The sequence below is a fragment of the Bison bison genome, unplaced genomic scaffold (assembly GCF_000754665.1).
Source record: "Bison bison bison isolate TAMUID 2011002044 unplaced genomic scaffold, Bison_UMD1.0 scf7180017864484, whole genome shotgun sequence".
Classification (NCBI taxonomy): domain Eukaryota; kingdom Metazoa; phylum Chordata; class Mammalia; order Artiodactyla; family Bovidae; genus Bison; species Bison bison.
The window spans coordinates 1,646,203-1,666,146 of record NW_011495044.1 but is presented as its reverse complement, the minus strand read 5'-3'; the positions used below and the strand labels follow the sequence as shown (position 1 = coordinate 1,666,146).

The window sequence follows — 19,944 nt, the reverse complement described above, 5'->3', positions numbered from 1 at the left end:
TGATCTACTCTTCATAGAAGTTAAGTAAACAGGGTGACAATATACAGCCTTGATGAACTCCTTTTCCTATTTGGAACCAGTCTGTTGTTCCATGTCCAGTTCTAACAGTTGCTTCCTGACCTGCATACAAATTTCTCAAGAGGCAGATCAGGTGGTCTGATATTCCCATCTCTTTCAGAATTTTCCACAGTTTATTGTGATCCACACAGTCAAAGGCTTTGGCATAGTCACTAGAGCAGAAATAGATGTTTTTCTGGAACTCTCTTGCTTTTTCGATGATCCAGCAGATGTTGGCAATTTGATCTCTGGTTCCTCTGCCTTTTCTAAAACCAGCTTGAACATCAGGAAGTTCACAGTTCACATATTGCTGAAGCCTGGCATGGAGAATTTTGAGCATTACTTTACTAGCGTGTGAGATGAGTGCAATTGTGTGGTAGTTTGAGCATTCTTTGGAATTGCTTAGGATAAGGTGGCCTAATTGAAAAGTGGAATGGCTTATTAAGACTCAGTTATTGTTACACGTCAGTAAAAATTCCTTGAAAGAATAGGGCCTATCTTACATATGTCTTTAAAGTGAACATGATGCTAAGTTTATGCTTTGAGAGAGACTATATGGCGCTGTTTCCTCCCATCCAAGAATGCGTAAATATGGGAATCAAGCAGTGAAATGGAAGTAGAATCTGTGACACTTATACCCAGTAACTCACTCACAGAATATTTTTCCCTATTTTAGGAACTCTGAAATCTGCTAGTTTGGAGATCTTAGTGTCCCAGTAGAGAGTTTTTCCACTGGTGGTTAAATCAATGTTCCCAGTGAAGTTGAAGATGAGAAGTCATCTCTAGATGGATATAAATGGGTTATTGTAAGTAAAGCACATAAGAAACAAAACCTATAAGGTTTTGCTATTATTATAATAATTTCTGGAGAAGGAAATGACAACCCATTCTAGTATTCTTGCCTGGAGAATCCCATGGACAGAGGAGCTTGGCAGCTCCAATACATAGGATCACAAAGAGTTGAACACAACTGAAGTGACTTAGCATGCATGCACCCATAATCATTATCACCTCTGTTGCTATTGTTTTGTTGTTTTTTCTTTACCATTATTATTACTATCCCATTACCTTATCTGCACTTTGTGTACTTTCATTGGCTCAAACAAGATTTACAGCATTGGGGGATACAAACACCCAGGGATGAAATGTTGAGGGCATGCACGATGAGATGGACAGGTGGACAGTTCTTCAGACTCCTAGAGAATGAAGCAGGGGAAGGAGCCTGTGGTCAATTGAATGGGTCTCTGACTGGGAAAAAGGACTTCTAGGTCGGAATCACCTACACTAACTCCTGCAGGGCGATGACTTTGCTTCTCTGAGCTGTAGTTTTCATGGCTGTAAAAGAGAGTAAGGAACTGGACATGTTGGCTTTGAAGCCCCTTTATCCCTTAGAGAGCACTAAATGACCAAAACCTGTATCGCTGACTCCCTCAGTACATGGCCCATCACAAGTGCTCAGTGAATCAACATCATTGTCATCATCTATAAACCATGACCATGACACTGCCCTCCCATAAGACCTCCGTCCCAGGAGTACTGGGAGGACCTGGTGAGAAAAGTCACGTGAAAGTGCTTTGTGCATGGGGCTGTCCTAGAGGACCGTTGAGATGCTCTTGGCCATTATTACCATCACCACCTCCTGCCATTTCCCTCAGGTCCATCCCCAGACATAAAATCAGAAAACTTTCTGGGGCACCTGTCTTAGCAAACAAGAGATAATTGCCAGAGTCCTTCCCAGAGGTATTCTCAACCTCCGCAGAGAGTCCCCCATTGTTAGGACTGCCGCAGCCCTAGCTTTTTCCCTCTTGCCAGCCCACCCTCATCTGCTTGAGGCCTGCAGGCCCACCTGGCTCAGAATTCAGCATGCAGAGTCCAGTCTTCATCCTCCTACCAATGCCCTAGCTGGCCCAACCCTGCTGGTGATCAGAACCAGCTCTGGGACAGCAGGAAGAAATTCAATTAGAGTTCAGGTAGAGTTGTTATTCTGGTCAGTAACAGAGGAAGATTTTGATTTGCTCAGAATCTCCCACCATAAAGAATAGGAGTATGACTCAGCCATGTTCTAATTGACACATTGGGGCACAGGGGTTTGGGAGTAAGAAGAGAATCAACATGAGGCTTTTAGTTCTTGACATTTCTGCAAGAAGACCAGGTATAATTTCCTCTCCCCTGGACTGGTCATATTCCTCAGAAAGCTGGAAAAAGAAAGGACAGGTCACTGTGTCTCCCCAACAGGGTGGGTTTTCTCCTGCTCTAACCCTAAAGGACTCTTTCTTGTGGGGTTCTTGTTGACAACATTTGGAGAATTCCATCTTGGCATCCCCACCAGGGACAGAGACAGTGGCAGGAAGCAGGAAGATGGCCCTCCCCTCCGTCTCCCAGAAAAGCCTGGTAAGGAGGCAGGACATAAAGCCTCAACAGCTTGGTCCATTGAGAGAAGCATGGATGGGCCAAGCCTCCCTCCATCTAACCCTGAGGACCTGATAGGAAAGGCCTTCAGGAGCCAGGGTTGGCCGGGTCAAGTGCAAAGAGCTGAATCATAGAGAGAAGCCAGGGGGTTCATCCTTCCACCTCTCAGAAGCCTAGTGTTTTTCTGGAGACTGGGTTGCCTGGAATCCTGCCTCACTGGACTCAGTTGCCCTGGGTGCTTCCTGTTGAGTCTCTTCCTCTTCAGGACAAGTAACAGTCTCTCTGTGATGTGTGAATGAGTGAGGGGTGAGGTAGTCACTGGGCTGGGGCTATGGGTATGATCCAGACATCTGTGGGCCTGGGGTTCAGAGGTAGCCAGGTCACTCAGTCACTGGGTCCTCTCCATGTCCTCCCCAACATCCCTCTAGCCCCCTCCCTTGTTCCTCATTCTTCTTTCCTCCCCACTTCATATCTCAGTCCCCTCCCCATTCTTTCTTCCTAGGCCTCTTCCTTTTCCCATTTGTTCATTTAGGAACTATATATGGACAGGTCCTCTTTGCCAAGCCAAGTTCTAGGAGTTAGATGCAGAAAATGAATTTCTTGAGCTTCAGATCTCCAAGTCCAGATATGAGACATTATGAAAGGACAATGATGGTTATACTGGGAGAAGCCTTCACCAATGACATCAGCGACCACAATGATTAGTTCCCACTCCCCTCTTCACTAGAGACCTGGGCTTTTGTGAATTAGGACAGAGACTGTTGGCTTAATGGAATCTTAGGAGACTTTTAATTTTCACTAAATGACTGTCCCCATTCCCTTTGGAAATCAAGGTTGACTAAGAGAGGGGATTTGACAAAGATTTACTAAGTTCTAGTATGGTAATCAGTTCCCAAGTCTCTTGCTATGGATGCCTTCTGCTTCCAGTACAACCCCATGGTTTCCCACCTCCAAGTGATGGGAGCAGATGGAGGACACTATCATGAGAGATAGTCTGTGGCTGCCACTTTATTCCCTTATCCTAGGAGAGATCTGATTCTTTCTCATCTGGTGGCTGTAACACGTAGGCCATGATTCTAAAGTCCCTTGTGCCAAGCCTCAAGAAGCTCAAATTGAGGAGCAGATGGGGGCAGTTTGCATTCTTTGGCCCTCCTGCTTAGAGCCTGTTCACCTCCAGCAGGAGAAATTAACAATTAAGAGTTGGCCCTGAAGCCAAACTGCCTTGGTTCAAATCCCAGGTTCGATCACGCAAACAGTATAATTTGGAGTGAATCACTTACTTTCTCTATGGATTAGTTTGTTTTTTCCCATCTTAAAAGTGTAGGTACTAGTACTTACCTCAATGGGTTGCTATAAGGCTGAGATCAATTCATGTAGCAATGCCTGGCACACAGAAAGTTTTCACTAAACAGTAGCTATTAATATCTCTGAAAGAAGTTTATATATTCACTCCTTTGTGCATGCCTGCCCATCGCTTCAGTCATGTCTGACTCTCTGAGACACTATGGACTATGGCCCACCAGGCTCCTCTGTCTATGGGATTCTCCAGGCAAGAATACTGGGTTGGTTGCCACTCCCTTCTCCAGGGGATTTTCCTGACCCAGGGATTGAACTCGTGTATCCTGCAACTCTTGCCTTGCAGGTAGATACTTTATGACTGAGCCATGGGGGAGCCTGCCACTCACCCCTTTATCCATACTTTATTATAAATATTCCAACTCACTGAGTGGGAATAAAGTTACCATGAGAGGGAGAAATTTTTCTCAATGTATTAGAGCTCAAACTTTATATCAGAACAATCTAGAACATTCTAGGGTTATACCTTGCCAAAAACCACAAGGAGTTCTAAGAAACAGAGAAACAATCTAATAAACGTTTGAGAGTGGGAGATGGTGGAACAGATCTGAGAAGAGATTAAGAAGAGGTGGCAAGAATACACAGAAGAACTGTACAAAAATGGTCTTAATAGCCTGGATAACCACAAGGTTTGGTCACTCACCTAGGGTCAGACATACTGGAGCATGAAGTCAGGTGGGCCTTAGGAAGCCCACCTATGAACAAAGCTAGTGGAGGTGATGGAATTCCAGCTAAGCATTTTCAAATCCTAAAAGATGATGCTGTGAAAGTGCTGCACTCAGTATGCCAGGAAATTTGGAAAACCCAGCAGTGGCCAAAGGACTGGAAAAGGTCAGTTTTTATCCAACCCCAAAGAAGGACAATGACAAAGAATGTCCAAACTACTGCACAGCTGTGCTCATTTCACATGTTAGCTCAAAATCCTTCAAGCCATACTTCCAGATGTACAAGCTGGATTTAGAAAAGGCAGAGGACTCAGAAACCGAATTGCCAACATCTGTTGGATCATATAAAAAGCAAGAAAATTCCAGAAAAACTTCCACTTCTGCTTCATTGACTAGGCTAAATCCTTTGACTGTGTGGATCTCAGCTACTGTGGAAAATTCTTAGAGATGGGAATACCAGACCACCTGACCTGCCTCCTGAGAAACCTGTATGCAAGACAAGAAGCAACAGTTAGAACAGGATGTGGAACAATGGACTAGTTTCAAATTGGGAAAAGAGTATATCAAGGCTGCATATTGTCCTTGTTTATTCAACTCGCAGAGTACATCATTTGAAAATCTGGGCTGGATGTCACAAGCTTTAGTCTCCTGGAATCAAGATTTCCAGGAAAAATATTAAAACCTCAGATATGCAGATGATACCTCTCTAATGGCAGAAAGCAAAGATGAACTAAAGAGCCTTTTGATGAGGGTGAAAGAGGAGAGTGAAAAAGCTGGTTTAAAACTCAAAATTCAAAAAATGAAGATCATAGCATCTGATCCCATCACTTCATGGCAAATAGAAGGGAAAACAATGAAAACAGTGACAGATTTTATTTTCTTGGGCTCCAAAATCATTGCAGATGGTGACTGCAGCCATGAAATTAAAAGACGCTTGGTCCTTGGAAGAAAAGCTATGATCAATCTAGACAGCATGTTAAAAAGCAGAGACATTACTTTGCCAACAAATGTCTATATAAAGATATGGCTTTTCCCATAGTCATGTATGGTTGTGAGTGTTGGACCATAAAGAAGGCCGAGCACTGAAGAATTTATGCTTTTGAACTATGGTGATGGAGAACTCTTGAGAGTCCCTTGGACTGCAAGGAGATCAAACCAGTGAATCCTAGGAAATCAACCCTGAATGTTCATTGAAAGAACTGATGCTGAAGCTGAAACTCCAATACTTTGGCCACCAGAAGCAGAGAAGTGATCATTGGAAAAGACTCTGATGGTGGAAGAGATTGAAGGCCTGAGGAGAAGTGAGTGACAAAGGACGCGATGGTAGGATGGCATCATCAACTCAATGACAGGAGTTTGAGCAGACTCTGGGAGATGATGTAAGGGAAGCCTGTCATGCTGCAGTCCATGGGGTTGCAAAGAGTCAGACACAACTGAGTAACTGAGCAGAAAAAATGCTAGATATTAGTTTTACCATTTTTCTAATTATGCTAAATATTTAGATCCTAACTCCATTTACCCCTTTCGTTGCTGTGTACTGTTGCCATAATCTCTAGTCTTTTGTCTTAAATCTCACAAAACTTGATTATGGATTTATATTCATTATTACTTTATATTTACCCTTTCCTCGAGAGACTCTCCATTCCTTTTTGCATTTTTGTGTTTCTGTCACTTTTGTTCCGCCTGAAGAACTCCCTTTAAATTATTTTACTTTTTATTTTTCTGAAAGAATTTTTATTTCACATTTAAATTTTTTTCAAAATCTTTTTCTGGAATTAAAAACCCTCAGTTCAGTTCAGTTCAGTCACTCTTTCATGTCCGACTCTTTGTGACCCCATGGACTGCAGCACGCGAGGCTTCCATGTCCATCACCAACTCCCAGAGGTTGCTCACTCATGTCCATCGAGTCAGTGATGCCATTCAACCAACTCATTCTCCATTGTCCCCTTCTCCTCCTGCCTTCCATCTATCCCAGCATCAGGGTCTTTTCCACCTCTTTGCATAACGTGGCCAAAGTATTGGAGTTTCAGCTTCAACATCAGTCCTTCCAATGAACACTCAGGACTGATCTCCTTTAGAATGGACTGATTTGATCTCTTTGCAGTCGAAGTGACTCTCAAGAGTCTTCTCCAACACCACAGTTTAAAAGCATCAATTCTTCAGCTTTATCCTTCTTTGTAGTCCAACTCTCACATCCATACATAACTACTGGAAAAACCATAGCTTTGACTAGATGGACATTTGTTGGCAAAGTAATTAATGTCTCTGCTTTTTAATATGCTGTCTAGGTTGGTCATAGCTTTTCTTCCAAGGAGCAAGCATCTTTTAATTTCATGGCTGCAGTCACCATCTACAGTGATTTTTGAGCCCAAGAAAATAAAATCTTTCACTGTTTCTATTTTATCCCCATCTATTTGTCATGAAGTGATGGGGCTAGGTGGCATAATGTTAGTTTTTTGAATGCTGAGTTTTAAACCGGCTTTTTCACGCTCCTCTTTCCAGCTTGTGCTTCATCCAGCCTGGCATTTCGCATGATGTACTCTGCATAGAAGTTAAATAAGCAGGGTGACAATATATACAGCCTTGACGTACTCCTTTCCCAGTTTGGAACCAGTCTGTTGTTCCATGTCTTATTCTAACTGTTCCTTCTTGACCTGCATACAGATTTCTCAGGAGGCAGGTAAGGTGGTCTGGTATTTCCATCTCTTGGAAAATTTTCCGCAGTTTTTTGTGAGCCACACAGTCAAAGGCTTTGGTGTAGTCAATAAAGAAGATTTTTTTTCTGGAGCTCTTGTTTTTTTGATGATCCAATGGATCTTTGCAATTTCAACTCTGGTTCCTCTGCCTTTTCTAAATGCAGCTTCAACCTCTGGAGGTTCTCAGTTTATGTGCGGTTGAAGCCTGGCTTGGAGAATTTTAAGCATTAGTTTACTAGTGTATGAGATGAGTGCAATTGTGCAGTAGTTTGAACATTCTTTGGAATTGACTTTCTTTGGGATTTGAATGAAAACTGGGATTAGAATAAAAACCCTCGGAAAACCTGAAAGAATACTACAAAGAAACCTATATGTCCCATGACAAGATGTGTTAAATTTTTAGCTTGCTGTTACTGTAAATTTTCAGAACTAGTTGAGAATAATTTGTAAACATCATGTTCCTTTACCCTTTAATACTTCAGAGAATAGTTTCTAAAATGTAAGAGAATAAGGATATTCTCTCACATAGTAGTTGTCAAACTCAGGCATTTTAACACTGATACTTATCTAAACTAATCTAATTAAAATTCCAGGCTTACCAGTTGTCAAATTAATGTTATTTGTAGTATTCCACTCTTCCGGTTTTACATTTTGCAATAGTTGTTATACATTTTTTAGTCTCCTTGCCTCTATTACAGATTAGAACTTTCTTTGTCTTTCATGATAGATATTTTTTGAAGACTAGGGTGGCTCAGCTGGTTAATAATCTGTCTGCAATGTGGGAGACCTGGGTTCAATCCCTAGGTTGGGAAGATCCCCTAGAGAAGGGAACGGCTACCCACTCCAGTATTCTGGCCCGGAGAATTCCAGGACTGAATTCCTGGAGAAGTCCATGGGGTTGCAAAGAGTTGACACAACTGAGCGACTGTCACTTTCAGAAGCTAGTTATTTTGTAGAATATTTCTCAACTTAGGTTTCTTTGATGTTTTCTCATGGTTAGATTCAGGTTTTGTTTCTTTGTTCTGAAACAATATATAAGTCATTGTTGGTTTTCACATATGGAAACACCAGGTGTCTATCTGCTCCTTATCGGTGTCATTAATTGTAATCACTCAGTTAAGATGTTGTTCAGTTTCTCCACTGATAGCTACCACTTTTTACTTTTGTAATTAATAATTACTTTATGGATAGATAGCTTGTAATTATATAACAGTCTGTTCTTTATCAAATTCATTCCCCATAGATTTAGCATCTGCATCAGTTCAATCCTGAGAAGAGACAGAACATGCCAGTGATGTGAACAGGGAAAATTTACTATACAGAATTGTTAGCTAGTTAAAGGTCGATAACTGCTAAAAGCCTTAAAAAAGAACTTGAAGAGATCCATAAGTAGCAATTAAAAAAAGAAAAAGCAGCTACTGCCTTACTGCTAAAGAAGAGTACACAGAGACTAAGGATTTAAGAGTTACTTCCCTCCTTCCCCCTGCTCTTGACACCACTATCTATCTTCCCCGATCAGAAAAAGGAAGACTGAGCTCAGACTTTTTCAAAAAGGGTGTGACTGCCACAGGATACAGTCTGCTACTGGGAGTGGGGATGGAGCCACAGGCCAGAGCTCTCCTAGAAGTGACCACTGGTAGGGAGAGTGTGTGTGGCCTGAGTATGTGACTGTGGTTGGACGCTACCAACCCAGTGGCTCTCTAGTTGAGCAACTGAGGAAGGAGAATTGAAGCTTCAACCTCAGAGCCTCCCTCCTACCATCATCACGTTGCTAGGATTCTCTGTCCATGGAATTCTCCAGGCAAGAATACCGAAGTGGGTTGCCATTCCTTTCTCCAGGGGCTCTTCCTGATGTAGGGATCGAATCCAGGTCTCCTGCATTGCAGGCAGATAGTTTACCTCCTGAGCCAACAAGGAAGCCCCGCCCTCTATTGGTAATGCCTCTTATCGTCAGCTGTCAAAGAGACAAATTTACAGGGTGAGGAGAGGCTTGTCGCACATCCAGACAAATGATCTCTAAGGTAGACAGGAAGCTCACATCTGCAGGTTTTGGGGGCTGGAGCAGATGCTGTGTAAGTTGATTGTTACTAGACATTTGAGCAACTAATCTTTGCTCTGAGGGGTTGGGAATAAGCCTGGGGAGATTGCAAATGAGCATTTACTACTATTTAATGTTTTAAGGCATTGTAGGAGATGATTCACATACAACTCCCCAACTCCTCCTTAACACCCTGAGAGATGAGTATTATTAGCCACATTTTACAGAAGAAGAGGCTGAGGCTCAGAAAGTGAAGTAACTGTAAAAGGTAGTAGGTAGGTAGTGGGCTCAGAATTAATATTACAGCTGCCTCCCTCCAGATCTTACTAAACTATCATATCTTAGGTGATATTTAAATGCATGTCATTCTCCTATAGGCCCACCATGTGGATGCCTCCAGGGCAGAACCAAAGCTGGGTTTCTGAATTTATCCTGCTTGGCTTCTCCAGTGACCCCATGACCAACAGGACCCTCTTCAGTGCCTTCCTTCTTCTTTTCCTGAGCTCAGTCCTTGGCAATGGGCTCATCATCACCCTGATATGCCTGGACACGCATCTCCACACTCCCATGTACTTCTTCCTCTGTATCCTCTCCCTGCTGGATATGGGCTATGTCACCACCACTGTGCCCCAGATGCTGGTGCATCTTCTTTCTCAATCCCAGACCATCTCCTTTGCTGCTTGTTGGCTACAAATGTATGTCTTTGGTGCCGTGGGCCTGACTGAGTGCATTTTATTTGTCGTCATGGCCTTTGACCGGTACGTGGCCATCTGCTATCCACTGCGTTATACTGTCATCCTCAGCTGGGGCCTGTGCACACGACTGTCAGCTGGGACCTGGGCCTGTGGTTTCTTCTTCTCTCTGATCCACACTTTTTTCACCATGAGGCTGCCATACTGTGGGCCCAATATGGTCAACCACTACTTCTGTGAAGGCCCCTCAGTACGAAATTTGGCTTGCATGGATACCCACGTCATTGAAATGGTGGACCTGGTCATCAGTGTCTTCATGGTTGTTGCCCCACTCTTGATCATTGTGGCCTCCTACATCCGTATTGCCCAGGCCATTCTCAAGTTGAAGTCCATGCAGGCCCGCTGCAAGGCTTTCTCCACCTGTGCCTCCCACCTGACTGTGATCACATTCTTCTATGCTCCAGCCACCTACCTCTACATGAGGCCCAATTCAAGCTATTCCCCTGAGCAAGACAAGCAGGTGTCACTCTTTTATAATGTCTTCACTGCTCTGCTTAATCCTGTGGTCTACAGTCTGAGGAATAAGGACATGAAGAGGGCTTTTCTCAAAGTGATGGGGAGGTAGACTGGCCTGCTGAACTGAGAGACAGGAGGAGTCTGAGGTAAAGTGTTCATTGATGAGGAAAGGGACAGCATCTATAACATATGAAGCCAACATTATACAATAGAACCAACACAGTACTTGGTCAGTGGAACAAATGTGGAACATGAAACCATGGATGGCTGTCTTGATCATCTTTCTACATTGTGGTGCAGTTAGAAACAACTCCATAATCTCATGGGGTCACACAGTAAAAGTCCATTTATTTGTCATGTTCCAATCAGCTGTAAGTAGTCTGTGGCCTTCTGCCATTGGATTCTTGGATCCGGCCTGAAGGAGGAGGCCCTATCTGGAAAAGGTCAGACTTATGAGAAAGAGAAGGGAACAATGGCTGAAATACATGAAGACACTTAAAGCTTCTGCTCAGAAGTAACACACATGTCAATGGACATGAGTTTGAGTGAACTCCGGGAGTTGGTGATGGACAGGGAGGCCTGGTGTGCTACAGTCCGTGTGGTCGCAAAGAGTTGGACGCGACTGAGCAACTGAACTGAACACACATCTCTATGCTGACATCCTATTGGCCAAAGCAAGTCCTATGTATAGGCCTTCTGAAAAAAGGCCAGGAAGTATTTTCTTCCCACAGAAAAGTAATGCAAGTCATGTGGCATGGGGATGGATGTGTATTCCCTCTACAGTGAGAGGAGCAAATACTGTGGGTGATAATGTAATCTACAACAGAGGCACTGGGACCAATAGTATGCATGTAACTACCATGAAGCATGGTACCCGAAAGTGATGTGGTATATGGACATAGCAGAACGTCAAGTAGTAGGTAACCATAGTGGTACAGGAAAATAATAAATATGTGTGACCAACTTGGAAAATTAAGCCAATGGTATGTGGAGCCAATGTAACCCATGGACCTGGCCTGATGCATGGAAGCAATATGGTTTATGGGGCTGATACCTTGTACTATACATCATCTTATGGAAGGAACCAAACTTGACATTAATTGACCTGCGTTCTAGTCCCAACCTTGCTAAATGGTTGGGCCATTTACTTCCTTTCTCTGGATCTCACTTTATTCATCTATAGAATGAGCACCTCAAATTGAAAGGTCTCTAAGACCTCTGTGTCTCCAAAATTCTGTGTCACAGTAGGTGAAATGCATGAAATCAAATGCTATAAACTAGCGTATTTTCTGTGAACCATAGGGTGAATTACAAAGCCATAGAAGAATTAAAGTTGTTACAGGTATAGTACATTGTAAGCAGTGCCTCTGATTCTTTCTAGGGACCTAAATGACATATGAGACTCTATAAGAACCCTGGCACAAGCCTCAGAGTTAGCATGGGAATCCAGCTTTCTTTCTGGCCTCATTGAAAGCTCAGATGTCTTGCGGATGGAAAATGTAAGCGCTGAGCTAAGCAGGGGTTTAGGTAGGTGCGTACCACAGCACCAGTGGTGTGGTAAAGTTCCAGGCAACTTTTCCAGGAGGTTTCAGGCAGAAAGTGAAGGGTCCCATGGGCTGTTGGAGCATTCCCTCCATTCGGGGAGAGGGTAGGGAGCTATGTGGCTGGTGGGAGGGACTTAAAACTTTTGAGAACTTTCTGTTTCTGGCTTTGGGGAAGGGGGTTGCCTGGATACTATGGAAGAGGTCTTATTGGCTCTTGGAGTTCCTTCCAGAAGGTGTGGAGTCTACCTGGTGGCTCTGCTACAGCTAGAGTCAGGAATCAGGGTAGTAGTGAGAGTCTTGTGGGTGAAGTGATGAGCTTTTTTTTGTCTCTCTACTTGGGTAGATAGTAATAGAGTTTGTAATTCAGGATGATAATAGATTTTATCTTAAAGATAGACAATCTCTATTTTTAAGAACCTGGGATATGGACCAGAGTAGAGGAGAGAGGGTGCCTCAGTATTTTCAGAAGCATGGCTTGGGACCATGGATGAGGGGGTTGGGTTAAAGAGGAACATTTAGTGGGGGTAGACCTAGGCATAATTTCTGAGATTCTAGACTTGATGGTGGCAGTGAGTGGGGAAGTGCTGAAGTGACAGGGAAAGAAGCAAGAGCATGTGATGACTTGGGTGTGGAGGTAAAAAAGGGAGCAATCAAGGAAGCTATCAGAGTTTTAATCCAGCTTTACCAGTATCTCTGATTCCCTGTAGTTCACTGATGGGAGCCATTAATTGTCGACTGTCATCACTGATTCCTGGTGCTGGTGACAGAGAGTCACAACACCTGTCCTCATGGAATTTGCAGTCCACAAACCAGCAGTTCTTAGGAAGTGTACAAGTACTAAGGGGTGGAGTTAAAAAAATGTTGTTAATTAATTCTCTGTTAATTTGGTCACTATGAGGATTGTTGTTTTTTGTTTTATTTTTACTTTTTCCTGTTTCCTTGAACAAAGAAAATGGCAGAGTGGATCATAGCACCTGTCTGGTGGGACTCAGTTCATCTATTTGGGGGAAATATTTTGCTACTAGACTGAAATGTCAGCCTCTCCAATTCTTTTCCCTTTTGATCCATTTCTGCACTAATGATCTCAAAGTTGCTGTTTGGGCAGATTGGTAAACTACCACTTATCAGCTGTGTATTCCTATGCAAGAAACTTAAGTTCCCCAACTCTGCTTTCTCTGTTTGCTGATCCCTATGCAAATAAAATTGCAAACTTAGATGGAATGGATATTTTCCAAGGGAGACATAGATTACCAAAATTAAAACTTTTAAAGATAGAAAGTTTTCACAGATTGATTTCCATAGGAAAATGCAAAAATGAGCAAAAGCTACTAAGTAACCATGCCACAAGATACAAAGATTGGTGGCAAGAAAGTTTGGGGAAAGGAGAGATATGTGGATGGACTTCCTTAGAGTGGACACAATCTGTGTGTCCCAAGTGAATGTTCATGAAAGGCTATCAGCTTCAGAGGAGACAAATCAGGTGGAAAAAATGACACGGTCTGTGAATGTCAGTCGGGCTTTTTCCCGAGACCCTCATTCAGTGGGCGTATGAGCAAAACGTCCATTAAGCGAGGATGGAGGCTATTCATACGGGCTTAGGACCAGGGTTTCCTTTTTCCACGGCTGACCTGTTTGCCACTACTGATGAGTGCTTAAGTCACAAATAGCAGAGATCAAGTCTATGACACCATGCCTCAGGAGAACAGCTGTCACCGGTGGCGGTTTGATTATATTGGATCTCTTCCATCAGGGAGGGGACAGTGATTTGTCTTCATGGGAACATATACAGATTCTAGATATGAATTTGCTTCCTTTGCCCACAAAGCTTTTGCTAGCATCATTATCTATGAATTCACAGTGTGCCTAATCCACCATCAGAGAACCCTGACAGCATTGCATCTGATCAAGAAACTCATTTCACTTCTGTGGGTTCATAATTATAGAATCAGTGACCTTAACTAGCCTCCAACACTTGGAATAAGCTGGACAAGTTGAAGGATGAAATGACTTATTAAGATTCAGTTATCGCTATTGGTAGGGAACAACAGTGTGAAAGAATAGGACCCTATCTTACATATTTCTTTAAACATGATGCTAAGTTTAAGTTTTGAGTCAGAGACTATATGGCATTGTTTCCTCAGTGCCAGAATGCATGGACATGGGAATCAAGCCGTGAAATGGGAGTGGATTCTGTGACTCTTATACCCAGTAACTCACTCACAGAATATGTGTTTCCTATTTCAGGAACTCTGAGCTCTGCTAGCTTGAAGACGTTAGTGTCCCAGTACTGAGTGTTTCCACTGGTGGTCAAAACAATGTTTCCACTGAATTTCAAGATGAGATGTCTTCTTGAGACCTTTGAATATTGCATGGGTTATTATAAGTAAAGCACATATGAAACAATACCTATAACGTTTTACTATTATAATAACCAGAGAAGGAAATGGCAGCCAACTCCAGTATTCTTGCTTGGAAAATCCCATGGACAGAGGAGCCTGGCAGGCCATAGCTTGCAGCATCACAAAGAGTTGGACCCCACAGAAGTGACAGCATGCATGCGCACATAATAATTAACATCACTATTGTTATTGTTTTGTTGTTGCTGTTCTTCTTATTATTATTACTATCCTATTACCTTATCTGAGCTTTGTGTATTTCATTGGCTCAAACAAGATTTACAGCACTGGGGGATACAAATTCCCAGGGATAAAAATGTTGAGGGCATGCATGATGAGATGGCTGCAATTAACTAATTATCACTGGACAGGTAGACAGCTTTTTCTGCCAATTCATAGAGAATGAAGCAGAAGAAGTGTGAGGTCAATGGAATGGGGACACGGCTAGGAGGCAGGATTTCTAAGTCTGAATCACCTACACTAACTCATGCAGGGCAGTGACTTTGCTTCTCTGAGCTTTAATTTTCATGGCTGTAAAAGAGAGTAAGGAAATGGACATGCTGACCTTGAAGGCCCTTAATGACTTAGCAGTGAAGTGACTAAAATGAGCATCACTGATTCCCTCAAGACTTGGCCCATCACGAGCACTCAGTGGGTCGCCATCATTGTCATTATCTGTAAAACAAGGATCACAACACTCCCTCCCAGGTGTGCCAGGAGGACCTGGCGAGAAAATATGCATGAAAGTGCTTTGTGTGTAAGGCTGTCCCGAAGGACCACTAATGTGCTCTTGATCATTAGTACCATCATCACCTCCTGCCATTTCCCTCAGCTCCCTCCCCAGACATAAACCCAGAAAACTTCTAAGGTACCTGTTTTAGCAAATGAGAGCTAATTCCCACAAGAGTCTCTTCCAGAGGCATTCTCAACCTCCACAGAGAGTCCCCGGTTGTTAGGATTGCCACAGCCCTAGCTTCTCCTCTCTTGCCAGCCCACCCTCTTCTCCTTGAGGTCTGCAGGCCCACCTGACTCAAAATTCAGCATCCAGAGTCCAGCCTTCCTCCTCCTACCAATGGCTGGTCCAACCCCACTGGTAATCAGAACCAGCTCTGGGACAGCAGGAAGAATTTCTGTTAGAGTTCAGTAGAGTTGTTATTCTGGTCAGGAATAGAGGGAGATTTTGATTTGCTCAAGGTTGTTCAGAAGAAATAAGGGTGTGACCCAAACATGTTCTAATTGACAAGTTTGGGCACAGGGGTTTTGGAGGTAAGAGGAGAATCAACACGAGGCCTTCGGTTCTTAACATCTCTATGAGAAGACCAGGTATAATATCCTCTCCCCTAGGCTGGTCATATCCCTCAGAAGGCTGGAAAAGGAAATTGACAGGTCACTATGCCTTCCCAATAGGGAGGTTTTCTCCTGCTCTGTCCACAGGGACCTCTTCCTTATAGGGTTCTTGTTGACAACATTCAGGGAATTCCAACTGGCATCTTCACGGGGCACAGGGATGGTAGTGGCAGGAGGGAGGGGGATGGTCCTCCCCTTGCTCTCCCAGGAAAGTCTGGTAAGGAAGCAGGACCATAAAGCCTCAGTAGCTTGGTCCATTGAGAGGAGCTTGAATTGGCTGAGGCTCCCTCCATCTACACCTGAAAACCTGACAGGCAAGGCCTTTAGGAGCCAGGGCTGGTCAGGTCAAGTGCAAGGAGCTGAACAATGGAGAAAAGGCAAGGAGTTCATCCTTCCACCTCTCAGAAGCCTAGTGTTTTTCTGGAGACTGGGTTGCCTGGAATCCTGCCTCATTGGAATAAGTTGCCCTGAGTACTTCCTGTTCAGTCTCTTTCCGTTAAGAACAAGTGGCTCTCTCTCTCCATGACCTGTTTCTGCGGATTCCAGAGGGTGAGATGGTCACTGGGCTTGGGGCTATGGGTGGGATCCAGACATCTGTGGAGGCTGGAGGTCAGCGGTGGCCAGGTCACCCAGCCACTGGGTCCTCTCTGTGCTGTGCCCAACATCCCTCTAGCCCCTCCCTTGTTCCCCACTCTTCTTTCCTCCTCACCTCACACTTCTGTCCCTTCCCCCTTTTTCTTTCTAGACCTCCACCTTCTTCCATTTGTTCATTTAGGAAATATATATGGGAAGGTCCTCTCTGCCAACCCATGTTCTAGGAGTTAGAAACAGAAGATGAATTTCCTAAGCTCCAGATCTCCAAGTCCAGCTAAGAGATGTCATGAAAGGACAATGATGGTTGTGCTGGGAGAAGCTTTTAACAATGATATCAGCGACCACAATGATTAGGACCCACTCCCCTGTTCTCTAAAGACCTTGGCTGTTGCAAGTTGTGAGAGACTGCTGGGCTAACGAAATCTTAGGAGACTTTTTTTTTTCCATTAAATAATGTCCCCATTCCTACGGAAATCAAGGTTGACTAAGAGGGAGGCTTTTACAGGATTTACTAAGCTCTAATCCGGTAACTGGACTTCCCTGGTGGCTCAGATGGTAAAGCGTCTGTCTACAATGCCAGAGACTAGGGTTTGATCCCTGGGTTGGGAAGAACCCCTGGAGAAGGAAATGGCAATTCACTCTAGTACTATTGCCTGGAAAATCCCATGGACAGAGGAGCCTGGTAGGCTACAGTCCATGGGGTCACAAAGAGTCGGAGGGAGGCTTTTACAAGGATTTACTAAGCTCTAATCCAGTAATTGACTTCCCAGGTGGCTCAGTGGGTAAAGAAGCTGACTGCAGTGCAGGAGACACGGGAGATATGGGTTCATTTCTGGGGCCGGGAAGATCCCCTAGAGGAGGGCATATCCTCCTCCAATATTCTTGCCTGGAGAATCCCATAGACAGAGGAGCCTGGTGGCTTATATAGTCCATAGTTCACAAAAAGTTGGGCACAACTGAAGTGACTGAGGATGGCATGCAGGATGGTATTTCCCAAGTCTCTTTCTATGGATTCCCTCTGCTTCCAATGCAACCCCATGGCTTCCACATCCAAGTGATGGGGGAGATGGAGGAAGCTTTATCAGGAGAGAGAGTCTATGGCTGCCAGCTTAGCTCTTTGTCCTAGGAGGAGTCTGATTCTGTCTTATCTGGTGGTCATAAATTATAGGCCATGATTGTGTAGTATCTCGTGCCAAACTTCAAGGGACTCAAATGGAGGAGCAGACAGGTGCAGTTTGCATTCTTTACCTCTCCCAATTAGAGCCTGTTTCCATGTAGCAGGAGAATGTAATGATTAAGAGTTGGCTCTGAAGCCAAAATGCCTTGGTTCAAATCCCAGGTCCATCACAGAAATCCTATAATTTGGAGTGAATCACTTACTTTCTGTATGATTTAGTTTATTTTTTTCCATCTATAAAAATGGAGGTACTAGTACTTACCTCAATGAGTTGTTATGAGGATAAGTTCATATAGCAATGCCTGGCACATAGAAAGTTTTCTCTAAACATTCAGTTCAGTTCAGTTCAGTCACTCAGTCGTGTCCGACTCTTTGTAACCCCATGAATAACATTAGCTATTACTATTTCTGAAAGGAGGTTATATACTCATACCTTTATCCATACTTTATAATAGATATTCCAGGTCAATGAGTGAGAACAAAGTTAATATGAGAGGGAAAATTTTTTCCCCGAGATGCTAGAGCCTAAACCTTTTATCAGAACCTTCTAGGATTACCAGGGTTATAACTTGCCAATAACCACAAGGGGTTCTGAGAAATAGAGAAAGCACCTAATCAAGGTTTGGGAGTGGGAGATGGTGGAATAGGTCTGAAAAGGCCTCCTAGTGGAATGGATACTAAGCTGGATCCTTGTTGTTGTTGCTCAATTGCTAAGTCGTGTCTGACTCTTGGTGACCTCGGGGACTGCAGCACGCCAGACTTCCCTGTCCATCATCAACTCCTGGAGCTTACTCAAACTCATATCCATTGAGTCGGTGATGCCATCCAACCATCTCATCCTCTGTTGTCCACTTCTCCTCCTGCCTTCAATCTTTTCCAGTATCGGGGTCTTTTCAAATGAGTCAGTTCTTCATATCAGGTAGTCAAAGGATTGGAGCTTCAGCTTCAGCATCAGTCCTTCCAATGAACATTCAGGACTGATTCCTTTAGGATTGCCTGGCTTGATCTGCTTGTAGTCCAATGGACTCTCCAGAGTCTTCTCCAACACCGCAGTTAAATAACATCAGTTCTTCAGCACTCAGTCTTCTTTAGCACTCAGTCCAACTCTCACATCCATACATGACTACTGGAAAACCGTAGCTTTGACTATATGGACCTTTGTTGGCAAAGTAGTTTCTGCTTTTTAATATGCTGTCTAGGTTTGTCATAGCTTTTCTTCTAAGGAGCAAGTGTCTTTTAATTTCATGGCTGCAGTCACAATCTGCAGTGATTTTGGAGACCCCAAAGATAAAATCTGTCACTGTTTCCACTGAATCTTAATGTGGGAATAAAGGTTGGGTGTGTAACAGAGTGTGTGTGGGTGGCGGGGATACAGGGGATGTATTGTTCCATGCTAGAGACCTAGGCAAGCATCTGCAGATGTGACAGAGGTATCAGTTCAGTTCAGTTCAGTCACTCAGTCGTGTCCGACTCTTTACAACTCCATGAACTGCAGCACGCCAGGCCTCCCTGTCCATCACCAACACCTGGAGTTTACCTAAACTCATGTCCATGGAGTCAGTGATGCCATCCAGCCATCTCATCCTCTGTTGTCCCCTTCTTCTCCTGCCCCCAATCCCTCCCAGCATCAGGGTATTTTCCAATGAGTCAACTCTTCACATGAGGTGGCCAAAGTATTGGAGTTTCAGCTTCAGCATCAGTCCCTCCAATGAACACCCAGGGCTGATCTCCTTTAGGATGGACTGGTTGGATCTCCTTGCAGTCCAAGGGACTCTCAAGAGTCTTTTCCAGCACCACAGTTCAAAAGCACCAATTCTTCAGTGCTTAGCTTTCTTCACGGTCCAACTCTCTCATCCATACATGACCACTGGAAAAACCATAGCCTTGACTAGACAGACCTTTGTTGGCAAAGTAATGTCTCTGCTTTTGAATATGCTATCTAGGTTGGTCATAACTTTCCTTCCAAGAAGTAAGCGTCTTTTAATTTCATGGCTGCAGTCACCATCTGCAGTGATTTTGGAGCCCCAAAAAATAAAGTCTGACACTGTTTCCACTGTTTCCCCATCTATCTGCCATGAAGTGGTGGGACCAGATGCCATGATCTTAGTTTTCTGAATGTTGAGCTTTATGCCAACTTTTTTACTCTCCTCTTTCACTTCCATCAAGAGGCTTTTTAGTTCCTCTTCACTTTCTGCCATAAGGTGGTGTAATCTGCATATCTGAGATTATTGATATTTTTCCTGGCAATCTTGATTCCAGCTTGTGTTCTTCCAGCCCAACGTTTCTCATGATGTACTCTGCATAGAAGTTAAATAAGCAGGGTGACAATATACAGCCTTGACGCACTCCTTTTCCTATTTGGAACCAGTCTGTTGTTTCATGTCCAGTTCAAACTGTTGCTTCCTGACCTGCATATAGGTTTCTCAAGAGGCAGGTCAAGTGGTCTGGTATTCCCAT

General features: G+C 43.7%; 2 protein-coding genes across 3 annotated transcripts in view; both read left to right on the top strand.

Annotated features, from left to right (window-relative positions):
* Nucleotides 1–19,944, top strand: part of LOC105004875 (olfactory receptor 2D2-like) — a 139,956-nt gene that overhangs the window by 58,707 nt on the left and 61,305 nt on the right. The window lies entirely within an intron of this gene.
* LOC105004978 (olfactory receptor 2A12-like) lies at nucleotides 9,606–10,538 on the top strand. The gene has a single exon (XM_010862802.1). It carries the CDS (start codon nucleotides 9,606–9,608, stop codon nucleotides 10,536–10,538), a length of 933 nt encoding a protein of 310 aa, XP_010861104.1.